The sequence below is a fragment of the Oryzias melastigma genome, linkage group LG11, assembly GCF_002922805.2.
Source record: "Oryzias melastigma strain HK-1 linkage group LG11, ASM292280v2, whole genome shotgun sequence".
In the NCBI taxonomy this organism is placed as follows: Eukaryota; Metazoa; Chordata; class Actinopteri; order Beloniformes; family Adrianichthyidae; genus Oryzias; species Oryzias melastigma.
In genome coordinates this window covers 24,721,167-24,736,563 of record NC_050522.1, presented here as the reverse complement: position 1 = coordinate 24,736,563, position 15,397 = coordinate 24,721,167, and the positions used below count along the sequence as shown (strand labels likewise).

Here is a 15,397-nt window from a genome sequence, read left to right as displayed (position 1 = left end):
TCAAAATAAAACAAATAAAGCTTAAATGTGATCTTAAATTATGTTCAGATGAAACAAATATTGAAGAAATTAGATTAAATTGTTGTTTTTAAAATGTTTTATTTACATGTAGATTAAAAACAATGTTAGAAAAACAACTTTTATTATCTTAAATGTCATTTAGGAACATTTTCTCATCACTTTACTTTTTTTTTAATAATTGATGCATCAAATGTTTAAAAACACCTGAATTTATTTCCAGCTATATAAAAAAATCACATGTTTTGCTTTTATCTTACATTTGTCATTTTATAGCTGAAGTTTTTTGTGGTAAATTTGCAGCATTAAGGGGTTAACCATAAGAAATGAGACCAATCCAAATTTTTTGTTTTAGTTTTAATAGATTTAGGGGTAAAGATCATCAGAAACGATATTTTATGGTTTGTTTTCTTTCTTTAATGGAGGTTTAATGTCAAAATGTGGAACTGAACTGTTTATTTCTGCTTTTATTTGCAGCAAAAGTCACAAATATTGATGGGAAAACTGCTTTTCTTAAAACTTCTTCAGCTCTTTCTTCTTCTACGTTATCTTTTTTTTAGTCCTGATAAAGAACGTCTTTCCAGAAGCTTTTATTTTTTATTTTTTCTCCTTTGACTGAATCACCTGCTTTCTACCTGAAGTTTACATAAGAGTTGTGCAGTAAACAAACCCGCCCCGGAGGTAAACATCAACACGGATCTCCTTCAGTCACGCCGGAAAATCAAGTCTGAGAGCTGCAGCAGAATAAACGAAACTTCAGCTAAACTGGAAATGTAAATTTAAAGAAAAAAAAAACATTATTTTTAAGCTTATTTCCCTAAAACAGGAAAAAGCGGTTCAGCTGTTGATTGTTTATCGCCTGAGACCATCAGGAATTTGCTTCTTTTTGCTCATTTTTCACACAGTTTGCATTTTTTTTTTCTTTTTTACAAATTATTTACCCAAAAAAATCTAAAAAAGCAAATTTGGAAACAGAAGGTTTAATCTAAAACTCAACCCAGTTAATAAAGTTAATGTGTGAACAAAGAAGAATCAACTTTTTTAAAGAACTTTTTCATTTTTTTCTACCAAAAACTGATCAAAATGTCATACAAGAGAATGAAACGTTTATATATTTAATGGAAAACACAACAGTGTTGACCTCCATTTTAAATATTATGAAAAACGTGTTTATGAAGCGTCATAAGAGCGAGCGCTGACTCAGCATGTGAGAAGGTCACATGCAGAAGAAACCATCAGACTTATGAGACGTTTTCCTTCTTTCTCTTTGTTCTGTTGATTAATTCAGTGACTGTACATAAAAGCATAAACTTTATTGTTCCCTGGTCGTTGACATTCCTGCGTGTTTGCTCTTCCTCCTCCTTCAAGGTTATAAACTTTGGAGATCCGACAGGTTCAAGTTTTAAAGCCGATTTTACAGGAACATAAAAGCTGAAATATCTTTATGTGAAACTCGGCGGTGAGTTTCCATGAGGCCGTTTCCTCCAAACACATGACCCGCCGAATGTTTGCAGACTGAAATGTGACACTGGAGAAGTCACAATGAAGCTTTTTCACTTTTTTCTTTTACATAACTTCCTGGTTTATTTTTTCTCTCAAATATAAGCTTCTGAAAGTTCTAGGAAATTAGTTTTTCTATTTCAGAAATGGAAACAAACTTCTGCTTCCTGTAATATTTGCCTGTGATGCAAAAGCAGATGCAGGTTATTTTATTCACACACATTCAAATGACTTCCAGTAAAGTCTGAGCGCGCTCAGTTCACCTACAGTCTGAGCGCGCTCAGTTCACCTACAGTCTGAGCGCGCTCAGTCCCTCCGTGTTGTTGGTGACGCCTGACGATGAGCTCGTCCCTCTGGACTCATTAGACTGTTCGTTAGAGTTAACATTTCTGTAAAGATTGCCAGGATGGTGAGAAATAAACCAGAGAACCAAAACTTTATTTTTACAAACACGACAGATTTGTTCTGTGTTTTTATTTTAAATAAATGTTATGCTTTTGTCTCACTTTTTCTTTTTTTTCTTCTTTATTGACAATGTTAACATATACAATAAATAATCAAACAAGCAAATTTTTTTTTAATTTATTATACTTTTTAAAATGTATTTTATTTTATTTTATTTCTTACCTATTTGTTTAAATATTTAATAATCTTTTCTCTTTGTTTTATTTTTTGTTGCTTTATTTTTATAATATTAGTTTTGTATTTTTTTAATTATGTTTTATATTATTTTTTCACATTTTATTTTATTTTTATTTATTTTAATTAATTTATTTCTTTTTAAATTTTTATTTGGTGCAATTTGTTTTTAAGTATTTTATTTTTTAAATAATATTTATATTTATTTTTATTATATTCAATTTTGTGGCTATTTTTTATCTGTTTATTTATTTAAAAAATGTATTAATTCAATAATTAGTTTTTATTTTTTATTCTGTTATTTTATTTCTTAATATATTTATTACTTTTAGCCATTTTTTCAGTTTATTTATTTTTTATTTAATTTTATTCTTTTTTAGTTTTATGATTTTATTTTATTTTGCTGTTATTATATTTATTTTATTATATTTTAATAGTTTTTTATTTCTATTATTTTTTTCCAGTTATTAGTATCTTTAATATATATAAAATAAAATCCAAGAGGATAAACCAAAGGTAAAAATAATAAACATAAATGAATAAATAATTGATCTACAAGCTCAACAAACTCTCAAGTTTTAACAGCTCAAAGTTCAGAACAGATTTTTTACAAATTCAATAAAGTTTTTGTTTTCAATTAAAAACAATTAAATAGTGTTTTTAGAGTAAAATATTCATTTATTCATATAAAATTTAACAAACACTAGAAATAAATTAAATAAAATATTTTATTGTGTTGACATTGTAAAAACCAAAGCAGACATCTTTAAATATAACATTTTAAAGTTTGGGGAAAAATGCAAAACTTTCTTCCTCAACGAAGATCTTTAGTTTGGGGAATGTTTGGTTCTGCATCATCATTTTTTAATCATTCATTCCATCTTCTGGATTCCAGTGACCTTCTCCTGGAACTGGATTCTTTTCATTTTAGGAGCAAACTAACCCACTTGATCCATAAATGCTCTTTTATCGCTCGTGTTTGGCGGTAAATCGACACCCGGCTCTGCTTTGTTTGGAGCCTTTTCTCTGTTCCAGGAAGTAACAATGGCTCCGTTCATCGCTCTGTTAGCCGTCCAGCAAAAACCAGGAACCAAATCTGGAAAAAATGGAGCTGCAGGATCCATTGTTCTCCTTTAACCCCGAGAACAACAGGAAATGAAGAAGTCAGGAACACGTCTTCATTTCCTGCTCCGTTAAAGTAGATTTATGACGTTTATTGACATTTATCCTGGGCTGATTGGTGCTCCATCATGCATTTAGACATGGTCTTCTCACATGTCCGTCTGCTTCAGTTTGGTGTTTATGAAACGTTTCTAATGACCCTTTTCTCCAGGAGAACCGGCTCAGTTTGACCCAAGCTTCAATGGACCGCTGAGGAAAAGGTGACTCTCATCAAACCGCTGTTTCTATCCAATAACAAAAGTAAACGTGTGGACTTCCTGCTACAAATAAAGACTCCTGATGACCTTTTTTATTCTTTGTTTTGGCAACAGAAGCTGCACAGATATAATCTGCCTCTTCCTATTTTTGGCGGTCATTCTTGGATATATCGCTCTTGGGATTTTAGGTACGTAAAATCTTAAAGTTGATCTTTTTTGTTCCATTTATACTATCGAGTCGTCTGCATAGAATCTCACTCCTCCATGTGGATTCCATCAAAGTTTTATAATAATAAATATAATAAAGTCGGAGGTGGGGTTGTTTTGCCCGCAGGTGCTACCCACCCCCGTCCTCATTGGCTAAGCAGCTGCTACCCCCCCTCCCCCACCACCCTAGGCTGAGCAGCAAAAAAAATGTTTTTTTTCAAAATGGCGTCTTTTCTTATGGTTTATCTCCATAGCAACCATTTTATTTTTTGGTTGTCTGGCCGTGACGAACAAATATATGTAATTTTTAGAAGAATCTGTAAAAGTAAATTTTTGGATTTCCTTAGCAACGTTGATTTTTGGTTAGCCACGCCCACATCCCTTACATGTACATATCGTATGATATATCGTTTCGCTCAGCTCGAGCCAACGATTCATAGATTGCATTTTTAGAATAATACTGTCTAAAAACGTGCGAGCGATAGAGGTGCACCGCTTTCGCTAACTCGCCACGTTCAAAATCTACATTTTTTAAGACCAACGTTTTTATCCAAGTAGCCTCCCTATGATGCTTGAGGAGTTAGAAGGTGATAGATTGAGATCTGTAGGAGGAGTTTAAATTTGTAGAAGAAACTAAAGGGTTTTGTTTAAGTTTAAGATGGAGGCCTCTTCCTGAGGTCAGAGGTCAACGAAGCTTCATTTGGGTTGTGTGCATATAATTTTATGACGATCGCTTCAAATAAATTATTTTTTACCATGTTGTGCAAAAAATGGTCAAATGTCATACTAAAATAGCTACCATGCTGTAAGTCCTATAGCCATCCTATAATAATAGTAAAACTTCTTTTATATATTCCCGCCATGTTTTGGTTTCATTAGTGGATTTAGACGTTTTTATTATTATTTTTGAGCCTCATAAGACATTTTGACCACATTTATTTTAGTTTCTCCGGTTGTGATGTCATCGTTTTTTGTCCAACCTTCATTTTTGCTGACAGAATAAACAATAAATCAGCTGCTTTGTAAACTTCAGTCTTTTATCACTATAGTCATAATAAATGTAAAATGTGGTTTACTTGCAGCCACCACTGATTACTAACCACAAACTAAAGTGTCGGCCTCCACTTTCTGTGTTTTCTCTCAACCTTTTATTTAACTTGCGTTTATTAGCTTTGTTTGGATATTGATAATGAAAGTATTTGGACCCGTTATTTCCCTCTCCGGCTCGTCCAGATTTATTGCCCCGTCATCAGAGTCATTCCTGCACTAAAGCTTTGGCCTCTTATCTAGTGTCAACAGAACAACCGGACTAAACGGGCTGTTCAGTCACCTCAATGTGTGTCATCATGGCAGCAGGTTATCAGATACGAGTTTCACCTGAAGTCACCTGCAGCCTTGAGTCTGTTTGAATGAGTTTGTTGTGGTTTATATGAGAAATCCAGATTATTCATTTCATAAAAATAAAAAAAAGTTTATGTGAAAAACCTGAAGAAAACTGCTGATTTGGCACCCTCTTGTGGTCAATCTGTGTATTTAATTTGGCTGTAAGAATATATCCTTGTGACTTTTATTTTTTCAGATATAAGTTTTTTGAAGGGGTAAAAATAATTTATTTATTCAAACAAAAAAGTCCTCATTTTTTCAATTTGATGGTCTTTTTTATTTTTATGTGAACAGAATAATGTTTTTGTGCTTCTTGCAAACAAAGCTATTCAGATCCAACATTATTACAATTACATTTTTTTTTATTTTTTCAATGAGACTTTTTCTATTTACATCATATCATTGGCATAATATACTTTGTATTTTTAGTTATTAATTCCATTTTTTCTTTGTTGTTTTTGCTTCAGCCTGGCTCTACGGAGATCCCAGACATGTTCTGTATCCACGGAATTCAACCGGATGGTTTTGTGGAGTTGGACCAAACAAGTAAGTTAAGATTTCACAAATATGTTTAAAAAAATAAAATAAAATAAAAATAAAAATAAAGGATTTGGGCTACCAGCTAAAAAAATACTAAAATTTTAATGTCAGACTTTTATTTTGAAATTTAGAGGAAAGCATGAAAAAGCTTCAGTTCAGAAGTTTGTGAGATAAAAATATAGAGATTTATTTTGCCTATTGTTTCATTTTGTTTTAATTTAAGTCTCAGAATTGAATTTTTCCCCCAATATTCTGACTTTTTAATGCTTTACTACAAAAGAATCAAACAGTTTAAAACCAAAAATGTGATATTTTCCTTGTACTTGACTTTAAAATTAAAATGTTTAAATTTACTTTAAATGATTTTTTTAGTGTGACATAATCCAAGATTAAAAATACAAATTTGATGGGAAAAAATATTTATTTGGAAATTAAATGTTTTGAATTTGCTGTTTTTAAGTCTAATATAAAAAATTGGACACAATTTTTTTCCCTCATTTTATAAATAAATAAAATTGATTTCCTGGATGACCAAGTAAGGGGGCGGGATTTCCTTTTTACGCTCGCTCCAGTCCTCCTCCACATGTTTCTATACTGACATATTCCTGTGTTTTTCCCCTCAGAGACAAACCGAATCTGTTTTACTTTGACATTCTGAAATGCGCCACGTCGGTGAACGTGATGGCGTCGGCTCTGAACGGCCTTCAGTGTCCCACCACTCAGGTAGAGGAACACGCCGTTCCTCCTCCCTCCGTCCTTCTTCCTGTCTCTCTAAGCCGGCGTCTTCCTTCCTCCTCAGGTGTGTGTCAAACAGTGTCCCTCTGAATTTTGGGTCGTAAATCCTCTGGACTTCGCAGAGAAGCCGGACAAAGTTTTTGCTCCTGATCTGTGTGTTCCATCCACCAGCCTGACCTCGGCAGAAGTGGTAAACTTTACATTTTTGCTCCTGAAAAGTCCTAAATTTCAGGAGAAACTGTTGCTTGATGAGACTTCCTGTTTCAGACGGTGAAAGGAATCCTGGATAAGGAGCTGTGTCCTTTCTACTACACGCCCACAAGCCCCGGTAGGTCAGACGGCGTGGATTCGGTTTGAGTCGCAGCGATTGGACGGTTTTTTCTTCTCTCCCGTCAGTGTTGGGACGATGTTTGCCGGATCTGAGCGCTCTGGGAAAGATCCCGCCGTCCTTCACGTCCGACTCTGGAGGCCTCCTACCGTCCATCAACGACACCGTCAGTCTTCTGAAGAACGGAACCGGGTGAGCATCTGCTGAGGTCAGCGTCAGTCCACGGACGTGACGGAGACTTTGATAACTGTTCTCTCTCCCTCTCATCACCAGCTCAGGGTTGGTGTTTTTGTGAGTTTTCCTTCAGTGTTGGAGTAGAAGCTGAGTGTCGGTGGGCCTGCAATGGGAACAGATTTTTATTTTGTATTTTTCCGCATTAGTCTGCAACCTGAAGCTCCAAAGCCACATGCAGCTTTTTTAATCCTTAAATGCTTTGAATATTAATATATTTGCTATATCAGTTTATTTTTTCAGATTTTTTACAAGTCAACTAACAGAAAAATGATGGTAAACGGTTAAATCTACTGTTAGAAATGTTTATCTTTTCCTTGATGTTCAGGGGAAAAATTCTTAGTGTCTTTATTATTTTTTTTAATAATTTGATCTACAGCTTATATTGTAAAAATATGAAGGAGCTCTAAAATCAGAATGATAAAGAATTCAAATTTTAAATGGATTTTCTTGCATTTTTTATTCAATTAATTCAAAATTAAGATTTAATTTGACTGTATTTTATTTTGTAAGGAATTTGTGCTGCTTTCAAAGTTACAGCACACAAAAGAATATGATGCTATAGATTAATTATTGCTCATAATAAAAAGCTAAATATTGTATTGGCTACAAAAACATAAATATTTAGTTGTTTTCTAATGAATTAAATGGGAATTTGTGGCTTTAAGCTCTGATGGTTGCAGACTTCTGGTCTAGAGGAATAAAATCCCTTTTTTATTTTTTACAGTTGCTCTGCTTTTAGTAACTAGATTTAACTTTAGATCCTAGAGTGTGTGGAGTGTTTGTCCTCCGTAGTTCGTCTTCTTTCTGGAAAATAACGTTGTTTCTTTTCAGGGACATCGCTAACAGTTTCAGTGCCAAAGATGTCGGGATCCGGATCTTTGAGGACTTCGCGTCCGCCTGGCCGTGGATCCTCCTGTGAGTCTAAAGATGAGAAACGATGCACTAAATGCACGGATTAACTTTAGCTTTAGCTTTAGCATAGATCCTGGAGAACCCATAGGGTCAAATCTTTCCTCTTTTTTTAAACTTTTATTTTATTGATTTTATGGCTGCTGTTCATTCCTGCTTCCCAGAGTAAACAAACAAAAAGTCAAGTTAGCTGGAAAAGTCCAGAGGAAATTGCCGCTGGGATTTGTCTGAGTTTAAATGACAAAAGGAACACAGGATCCAGCAGAATTTAACTCTGAATAGTCGGTAGATAAAGCAGAATAATCACATTTCTTTGAGTTCTTTCAACTCCTTGACTGGATCTGTTCTGGTCGCTCAGATGAACAGAACTGATCTGTAGCGAAGCCATCCTTCATTTACAGGCTTTATCCTAACGGCTGTTTACAACAAAACGTTGTAAACGCAAAAAAATGTTTTTTATGTTGTATTTACAACAATTTTATAGACAAAGATGAACGCTCAGTGGTTTCAACAGAAGACAGTTTATTAGTTTAAAATGAGGTAATCATCTCAGCTGATGACTGTCTGCTGTTTGATCAACCTTTATTTAACTTGGAAAAGTGATCAGATCTCATTTCTAAGGTTTTCAACAAAAGTTTAAACTTGTTACCTTGATCCATTGACTGTATATCAAAGCTGGATTAAGTTTGTGTGACGTCATGCATAGAAATTGGTTCATTTCTGGCTCCAACCAGATGAAGTCAACAAGTCGCCAGTTATTTGTGGTACGGCCGCCGCCATGTTGGAACCAGAAGACATCAGTAAGCAGCGATCGGTCCAAGTTTCTATGGCAACCACTCTCACCAATCAGGAGCTTGTTGGGAGACCACACCCCCTACCGCTTAAAAGTGGGATACACCAAATCAGCCAATAAAACTACAGAAAAAAATTAAAAATAACTAGAAAAGTTGCATTACCTGCATTGATGCTAGTGTGAATGTTTTTTGCTGAACGAGGTCGCTGAATATGCAAAACATTTTTGCTAAAGATGCTGAAGAAATTTAATGTAATTGCTGAACGGATTTTCTGAAAATGCTAAAGCTATTTGCATAATGCTTAAATTGCTAGAGGACTTAAAGTTACAGAAATATCAGCATGTGCACAAAGAAGTTTAAGAATTTCTGAAAAAGTAAAAAAAATGCTAAAAATTGATAAAGGTATGAACTCCGAATTAGCCCAAAACCTCAATAGATTTTAAAATAGACAAAAAAGGCTAGCAAATTGTTAAAATACTATCTTAAATCAGAATTAGCCCCAAAAAACCTCAGTAGATGCCAAATTACCCCAAAAGGTAAAGCAGTGCTAAAATACTAGCTTATTTAAGAATTAGTACAAAAAGCTTCAGTAGATGCCAAATTAGCCAAAAAATAATAATTTAGCATATTGCTAAAATACTTGATTAACTCAGAATTTGTCAAAACAAACAAAAAAAACTCAGTACATGCCTAATTAGCCAAAAAAGCTAACATGTTGCTAAAATACTAGCATAATTCAAAATTAGCCCAAAAAAACTCAGTCGATGCTAAATTAGCAAAAAAAAAAAGCTAGCACATTGCTGAGATACTAGCTTAACTCATAAATTGCCAAAAAAAAAATAGATGTTCTAGTAAGCCAAAAAAGGTTAACACAATACTGAAATATTAGCTTAACTCAGAATTAGCCATAAAAACCTCAGTAGATGCTAGTTTAGCCAAAAAGAACCAGCATGTTTCTAAAATACTAGCATAACTCAGAATTAGCCCAAAATCTTCAGTATATGCTAAAATATCCAAAAATGCTAGCTAATATACTAGCTTAACTCAGAATTAGCCCAAAATTTTCAGTATATGCTAAAATATCCAAAAATGCTAGCTAATATACTAGCTTAACTCAGAATTAAACCAAAAAACCTCAGTAGATGTCAAATTTGCCTCAGTCCAGTTCTCATATTCAGTCGATGTTTGGACCAGACTTTTTTTTATTTCCATTACGGCTGCATGTAGGCAAGAATCTGATGATACGATACGTATCACGATACAGACTAAAACAAAATCGATAGAATCACTTTTTCATTTTTTAATAAGACTTATAAAATGTTTGTATGCATTTAAAACACGTCACTGACTGTGTACCAACAATCACTAGATGGTTCCTGTGAAATCTTCTTGTTTTGGTGCAGAGCTGCTAAAAGAGACTCTTTGTGCTGCACTGCCATCTAGTGGCAATGTAAAAGTAAGACGCTGAGATAAACTTTAGCTTCTAAATAATTCACTAATTATTGTTTTGGCAGCCTTACTAAATAATTTTTTTCTCATTTTCAGTCCTTTTATTAATGATTCAATGGGGTAAATAATAAAGTTGTTAGTAACATTAATAACAAAAACATTTCCCATGAAAACTGGCACAGATGAACTGTCTTTTCGTCCCGCCTCAGCGGTCTGGTTATCGCCATGCTGGTGAGCATGCTGTTCCTGCTGCTGCTGAGGTTCACCGCGCCGGTCATGGTCTGGCTGCTGATCATCGGCCTGCTGGCGGCTGGAGCCTACGGTAAACCCAGTTTCATTTCTGTTAACAGATTTAGTTAATACTCTGATTATTTACCTGGATTTGATCGTCACTGATGGATTCTGAAAACATTTCTTGCTGCGTTGCAGGGATCTGGCACTGCTACTGGGAGTACGACCAGTACAGAACTCAGGGCGCCAAAATCTCCGACGTGGGGTTGACCACAAACGTTAAGATTTACCTGCAGGTTCAAGAAACGTGGCTGGCTTTCTGTGAGTCTGAGCTTTTTCTTTTCCTCTTTTTTATCAAATAAAAATGGAAGAAAAAAAAGTTTTTTGTGCTTTACAGTGATCATGGTATCTGTGGGCGAGGCCATCATCCTGCTGACCCTCATCTTCCTGCGGACCAGAATCCTCATCGCCATCGCTCTCATTCAGGAGTCCAGCAAGTGAGTTTAGGAACGTCAGAGACCTGCGTTTACGTCACAAATGTCATCCAGAAAAGGACAATATGTGCAGAAAATATTAAATTGATCATCCTTTTTGTTTAATTTTCCCTGTAATTCCGGTCTCTACCCATAGATGGTGCACTACAAATACTTCATTTGGCTTATGTGTGATTTTGATGATTTTCTTACATTAATGTTTGTTTTTCTTATCATTTCAACACCACACAAATGCAGAATTTCCACCTGTTGGTGTAATTGGTACTAAAATGAAAACATAAGTCACAAACTTGAAGAAAAAAAAATCAAAATAATTTTTAATCCAAATTAAAGCAGATTTTCATCCAGATTCAATCCTATCTCCTTCTCTTATCAGGTGGATTACCAAATCACTCCACATTTTTGCTCCAGGTCTGGCCCTTTTATAACACTTGGTCAAAAAGTCAAGAAGTTTGCCCTTCCCTCTCCTAGAGCCTCTTTGGGATGCAAATTTTGGTTTTAAAGTTTGTACATTTTAAGCAGCGATAGCCTGGCGAGCTCGCAAACGTTTTTTTTAACCAGAATATTGTTAAAATTGTATATATGATTTGTTGGCTCAAGCTGAATGAAACAATACGACATATGATTTGAATGTATTAGGAATGCGGGCGTAAGTAACAAAAACCCCTGTTGCTAAGGAAACTAAAAAATTTACTTTTACCGATTCTTCTAAAAGTTCCATTGATCTTTCCGTCAGGCCCAGGCGACCAAAAAATTAAATGGTTGCTATGGAGATAAAGCAACAGAAAAGCCACCATTTTGAAAAAAAGTGTTTGTTTTTATTTAAACAAATGTGTCCCGTGTAGCTCTGGTTAGGCTAGCTGAGTGAGGGGCGTTTAGCAGGCGGTCAGCCAATGAGAGGGGGTTAGCAAGGCCAAAGGGGGGGGGTTGGAGGCTGACCCACTCTCAGACGAGCGGGGGAGGGGTGGTTTGGCTTGACGTAACGTAGTAACTCTGCGTCTTCAATATGGAGACTAATACAGGACAAAGTGATGCCAGTTTCTCCACTGACGCTAGCATAATAGCTAGCAAAGGCTAACGTATTAAGCTAACAATCCAGAGAGAAATCTTCATTGCAAATCCATCACCAGGACGGAGTTCTCTGGATTCACTGCCAATTCCACTAAACCACTGCTGACTAACTTCCAGTAGATTTTTGACATTAAACCTACGAGCCACGCTAAAGCTAACGTGATATCAACTGATCGTTACGGAATCAAAGATGGGCGGGGCTTTTATACTGGAGCTGCAGAGCACTGCTAAAAATACATGGGACTTACACCAGTTGACCAATCACAAAATTCAACTGTAATACCTCGTTTCAGCCTGTAGGGGGCAGCACACATACTTTTTATTTTTTTATTTTTTTTACTATAATTTAAGGACGTTTATTGTAAATTGTCTAAAATGTGTCAACAGACAACGCTTTTAAAGCTCCATTTATTGACATCAACAGCCAAGAAAAGTTGATTTCCTGTTTGGTTACCCTTTAAATATTTCGTCTTCACTGTAAAACAATGTCTCCGGATGTTTCTTTTCAATCCCCGCAGAGCCATCGGTCACATGATGTCCGCTCTGTTCTACCCTCTGTTCACCTTCGTTCTCCTCTTGATGTGCGTGGCCTACTGGAGCGCCACCGCCTTGTATCCTTTCACCTGCTGCGTCTTTGTCCGTTCACACTCAGCACTCGAGCGTCCGCCGCGGTTCTCCTCCTGAACCGCCGCTCAGATATTTGGCCACGTCTGGAGAACCGGTCTACAAAGTCGTGGCCCTGAACTCCACAGCGTCTGGCTGTGACGCCGTCAACGGCACCGTGACCTGTGACCCTCAGGTGAGTCACCTGACCTTCCTGAAAATGATCGTTTACCAAAGAAAAACTAAAGTAAGTGTCTCGTTTCAGAGCTTCAACTCAACGAATTACCCAGAATGCCCCTCAGCCAGGTGCATCTTCATCACCTACAACGAGGAGGGTCTCTTCCAGAGGAACCTCTTCAACCTGCAGATCTACAACGCCATCGCTTTTCTCTGGTGTGTCAACTTCGTCATCGCCCTGGGCCAGTGCACGCTGGCGGGGGCCTTCGCCTCCTACTACTGGGCCTTCAACAAGCCGGATGACATCCCCTTTTTCCCCGTCACCGGCAGCTTCCTGCGCTCCCTCAGGTATGTGACGAACGTCGCCTCAGTGGAGGCTCCAGGTGAATGAAATAGTGAAGAAAAGTGGGATCTACTGATTTGATTTGATCCAAACGTTTCTGCAGGTACCACGTCGGCTCGCTGGCGTTCGGAGCTTTGATCCTGACGCTGGTGCAGATCGTCAGAATTCTGCTGGAGTACATCGACCACAAAACCAGATGTAAGGAAGACAAAAAAATGTTCTACACGATCAAAAGGAACAAAAATAAGTCTTTGACCGTATTTTTCGGAGTATAAGTCGCACTTTTGGGGAAAAGGTCTGACGTTTCAAAGCAAATCCACCAAGTCCAGCCCTATGGAGCTAAATTGGGGCCAATATTATTTGGAACCCAAATAAAAAAAATGAAAAAAAAAAAATTGGTGTTTGGCCAAAAAAATGTAAAATGTCCAAAACTTTTTGCAATTCTAAAATAAAATTATTTTCAGCTACAAGTTTAAGTTTCAAAACTCAAAAAGTCCATTTCAAAACTTTTTTTTTTCCATTTCCACTGTTTTTTTTCGTTTTCGATTCTAAAATTTTCAGATTTGAAAACAAAAAAACAGTTGAAAGCGGAAAAAAAGGTTTGAAATTGACATTTTGAGTTTTAAAAAAACAGAACATTTGAAGCTGAAAATAATTGTTTATTTTAGAATAGCAAAAAGTTTCAGATTTATTTTTTTTGGCCAAATATAAATATTTTTCAATTTATTTTATTTAGGTTTAAAATAATATTGGCCCCAATTTAGCTCCATACAGCGTAGCTAAAGAAATAAAGAATACTAATCGTTTGATCTTTAGATAAAAATATCAAAGTTTAAAAGGAAAACAGATTCTCTCCCGTGTTTGTTTTGGACAACACTTCTTCTGACACCGTCAGTGGAAAATACTTCGGATGCAGCGCCCTCTAGGGGTTGTTAGAGGAAACAACCGTTAAAAGACAACTGGTGTTTACTGGAAAAATAACAAATAAGTTGCTCCTGAGTAAAAGTTGCACCCCTGGATAAACTATGAAAAAACTGACTTGTACTCCAGAAAATGCGGTACTTTTAAAATATTTCTGGTTTGAAGAAGTGTAAAGAAGCTGCAGAACAAACGGGTTTGGTTCTGTTCTCCAGCTGCGCAGAACGCGTGTGCACGCTTCATCCTGTGCTGCATGAAGTGCTGCCTGTGGTGTTTGGAGAAGTTCATCAAGTTCCTGAACCGGAACGCCTACATCATGGTGAGGACGCAACCATTACGGTCTATTAGGATTTACATTTCTGCTCATGAATAATTACAATCAATTGTTGTGTTTTGCCAGATCGCCATTTATGGGAAAAACTTCTGCGTTTCGGCCAAAAACGCCTTCAAGCTGCTGATGAGGAACATTTTAAGGTTTCTGTTGCACTGCTGCAGAAAATGCTGACTCACCTTTGGCATAGAAGTCTTAAATAAGCAGTGTCATGTTTGTGCGGTCGGCAGGGTGGTGGTGCTGGACAAAGTCACCGACGTGCTCCTGTTCTTCGGGAAGCTCCTGGTGGTGGGGGGAGTAGGTGAGGAGGTCCCGGTGAACCAGAAAACACCAAATTTAATTTTTTAAAAATGTTTTAGATGCTTCGTCATTTGATTCTTTTATGATTTCAGTGTTAGTCAGTGCAGATTTCTGAACTAATTCCCCAGGAATTAAAGAATTTGTCAATAAAGGTTGAAATATTTGAATTCAGGTAAAATGTATAGTTTGTTTAAAAAAAAAAGAAACTTTTAATTTTTTTTACATTTTCAGATTCAACTTTATATATTTATGTCCTGCAGCAGTCCCAGACTGTAAAGACCTGGCGGCCTTTTTGTGGCAAAGTGTGAGATTTAGCAATTTTCACATTTTTCCACAATATGGAAAAAACTTTAGTTTGAACAATCTTTGCAAAATTTCAGACACATGCAGACAGGTTATATCTACAACCACAACCAAATCTTTGTTGACCTTTGACTTTAGAAAGAGGCGGCCATCTTGAATCTGAAAAAAAAGTATCTTTCATATCTAGACATGTTGATCATTTGCAAGCTACCTGGGAAAAAATGATATATTTAGAATTGTTGGCTCAAGCTGAACAAAAAAATATAACATATGATATGAACAGATAAGGAATGTAGGTGTGGTTAACAAAAAACCTCCGTTGCTAAGGAAACTCAATAATTTACTTTTTCAGATTCTTCTAAAAATTACATAGATGTGTTATTCACCCCTAGGCGACCAAAAAAGGTCATGGTTGCTATGGAGATAAAGCAATAAAAAATGAAGGGGGGCGTGTGGGAACCGCTCAGCCAGTGAGGCCAGATCAAAGGGGACGGTGGGGGCGGGGCTGCAG

General features: G+C 36.2%; 1 protein-coding gene across 2 annotated transcripts in view; it reads left to right on the top strand.

The window, feature by feature from the left end:
- slc44a4 (solute carrier family 44 member 4) overlaps positions 1-15,397 on the top strand; it is a 17,176-nt gene that overhangs the window by 607 nt on the left and 1,172 nt on the right. The window contains exons 2-19 of one of the 2 annotated variants that reach the window (XM_024298253.2): positions 3,491-3,539; positions 3,651-3,724; positions 5,594-5,672; positions 6,290-6,389; positions 6,466-6,591; positions 6,669-6,729; positions 6,798-6,921; positions 7,795-7,878; positions 10,325-10,437; positions 10,545-10,667; positions 10,744-10,843; positions 12,430-12,522; positions 12,608-12,710; positions 12,780-13,039; positions 13,138-13,232; positions 14,168-14,271; positions 14,353-14,426; positions 14,514-14,584. In XM_024298253.2, the coding sequence (XP_024154021.1) occupies positions 3,491-3,539; positions 3,651-3,724; positions 5,594-5,672; positions 6,290-6,389; positions 6,466-6,591; positions 6,669-6,729; positions 6,798-6,921; positions 7,795-7,878; positions 10,325-10,437; positions 10,545-10,667; positions 10,744-10,843; positions 12,430-12,522; positions 12,608-12,710; positions 12,780-13,039; positions 13,138-13,232; positions 14,168-14,271; positions 14,353-14,426; positions 14,514-14,584 (1,833 nt within the window). Of the gene's footprint in view, positions 1-3,490; positions 3,540-3,650; positions 3,725-5,593; positions 5,673-6,289; positions 6,390-6,465; positions 6,592-6,668; positions 6,730-6,797; positions 6,922-7,794; positions 7,879-10,324; positions 10,438-10,544; positions 10,668-10,743; positions 10,844-12,429; positions 12,523-12,607; positions 13,040-13,137; positions 13,233-14,167; positions 14,272-14,352; positions 14,427-14,513; positions 14,585-15,397 lie in introns of both variants that reach the window. The other variant, XM_024298252.2, reaches the window with a different exon arrangement.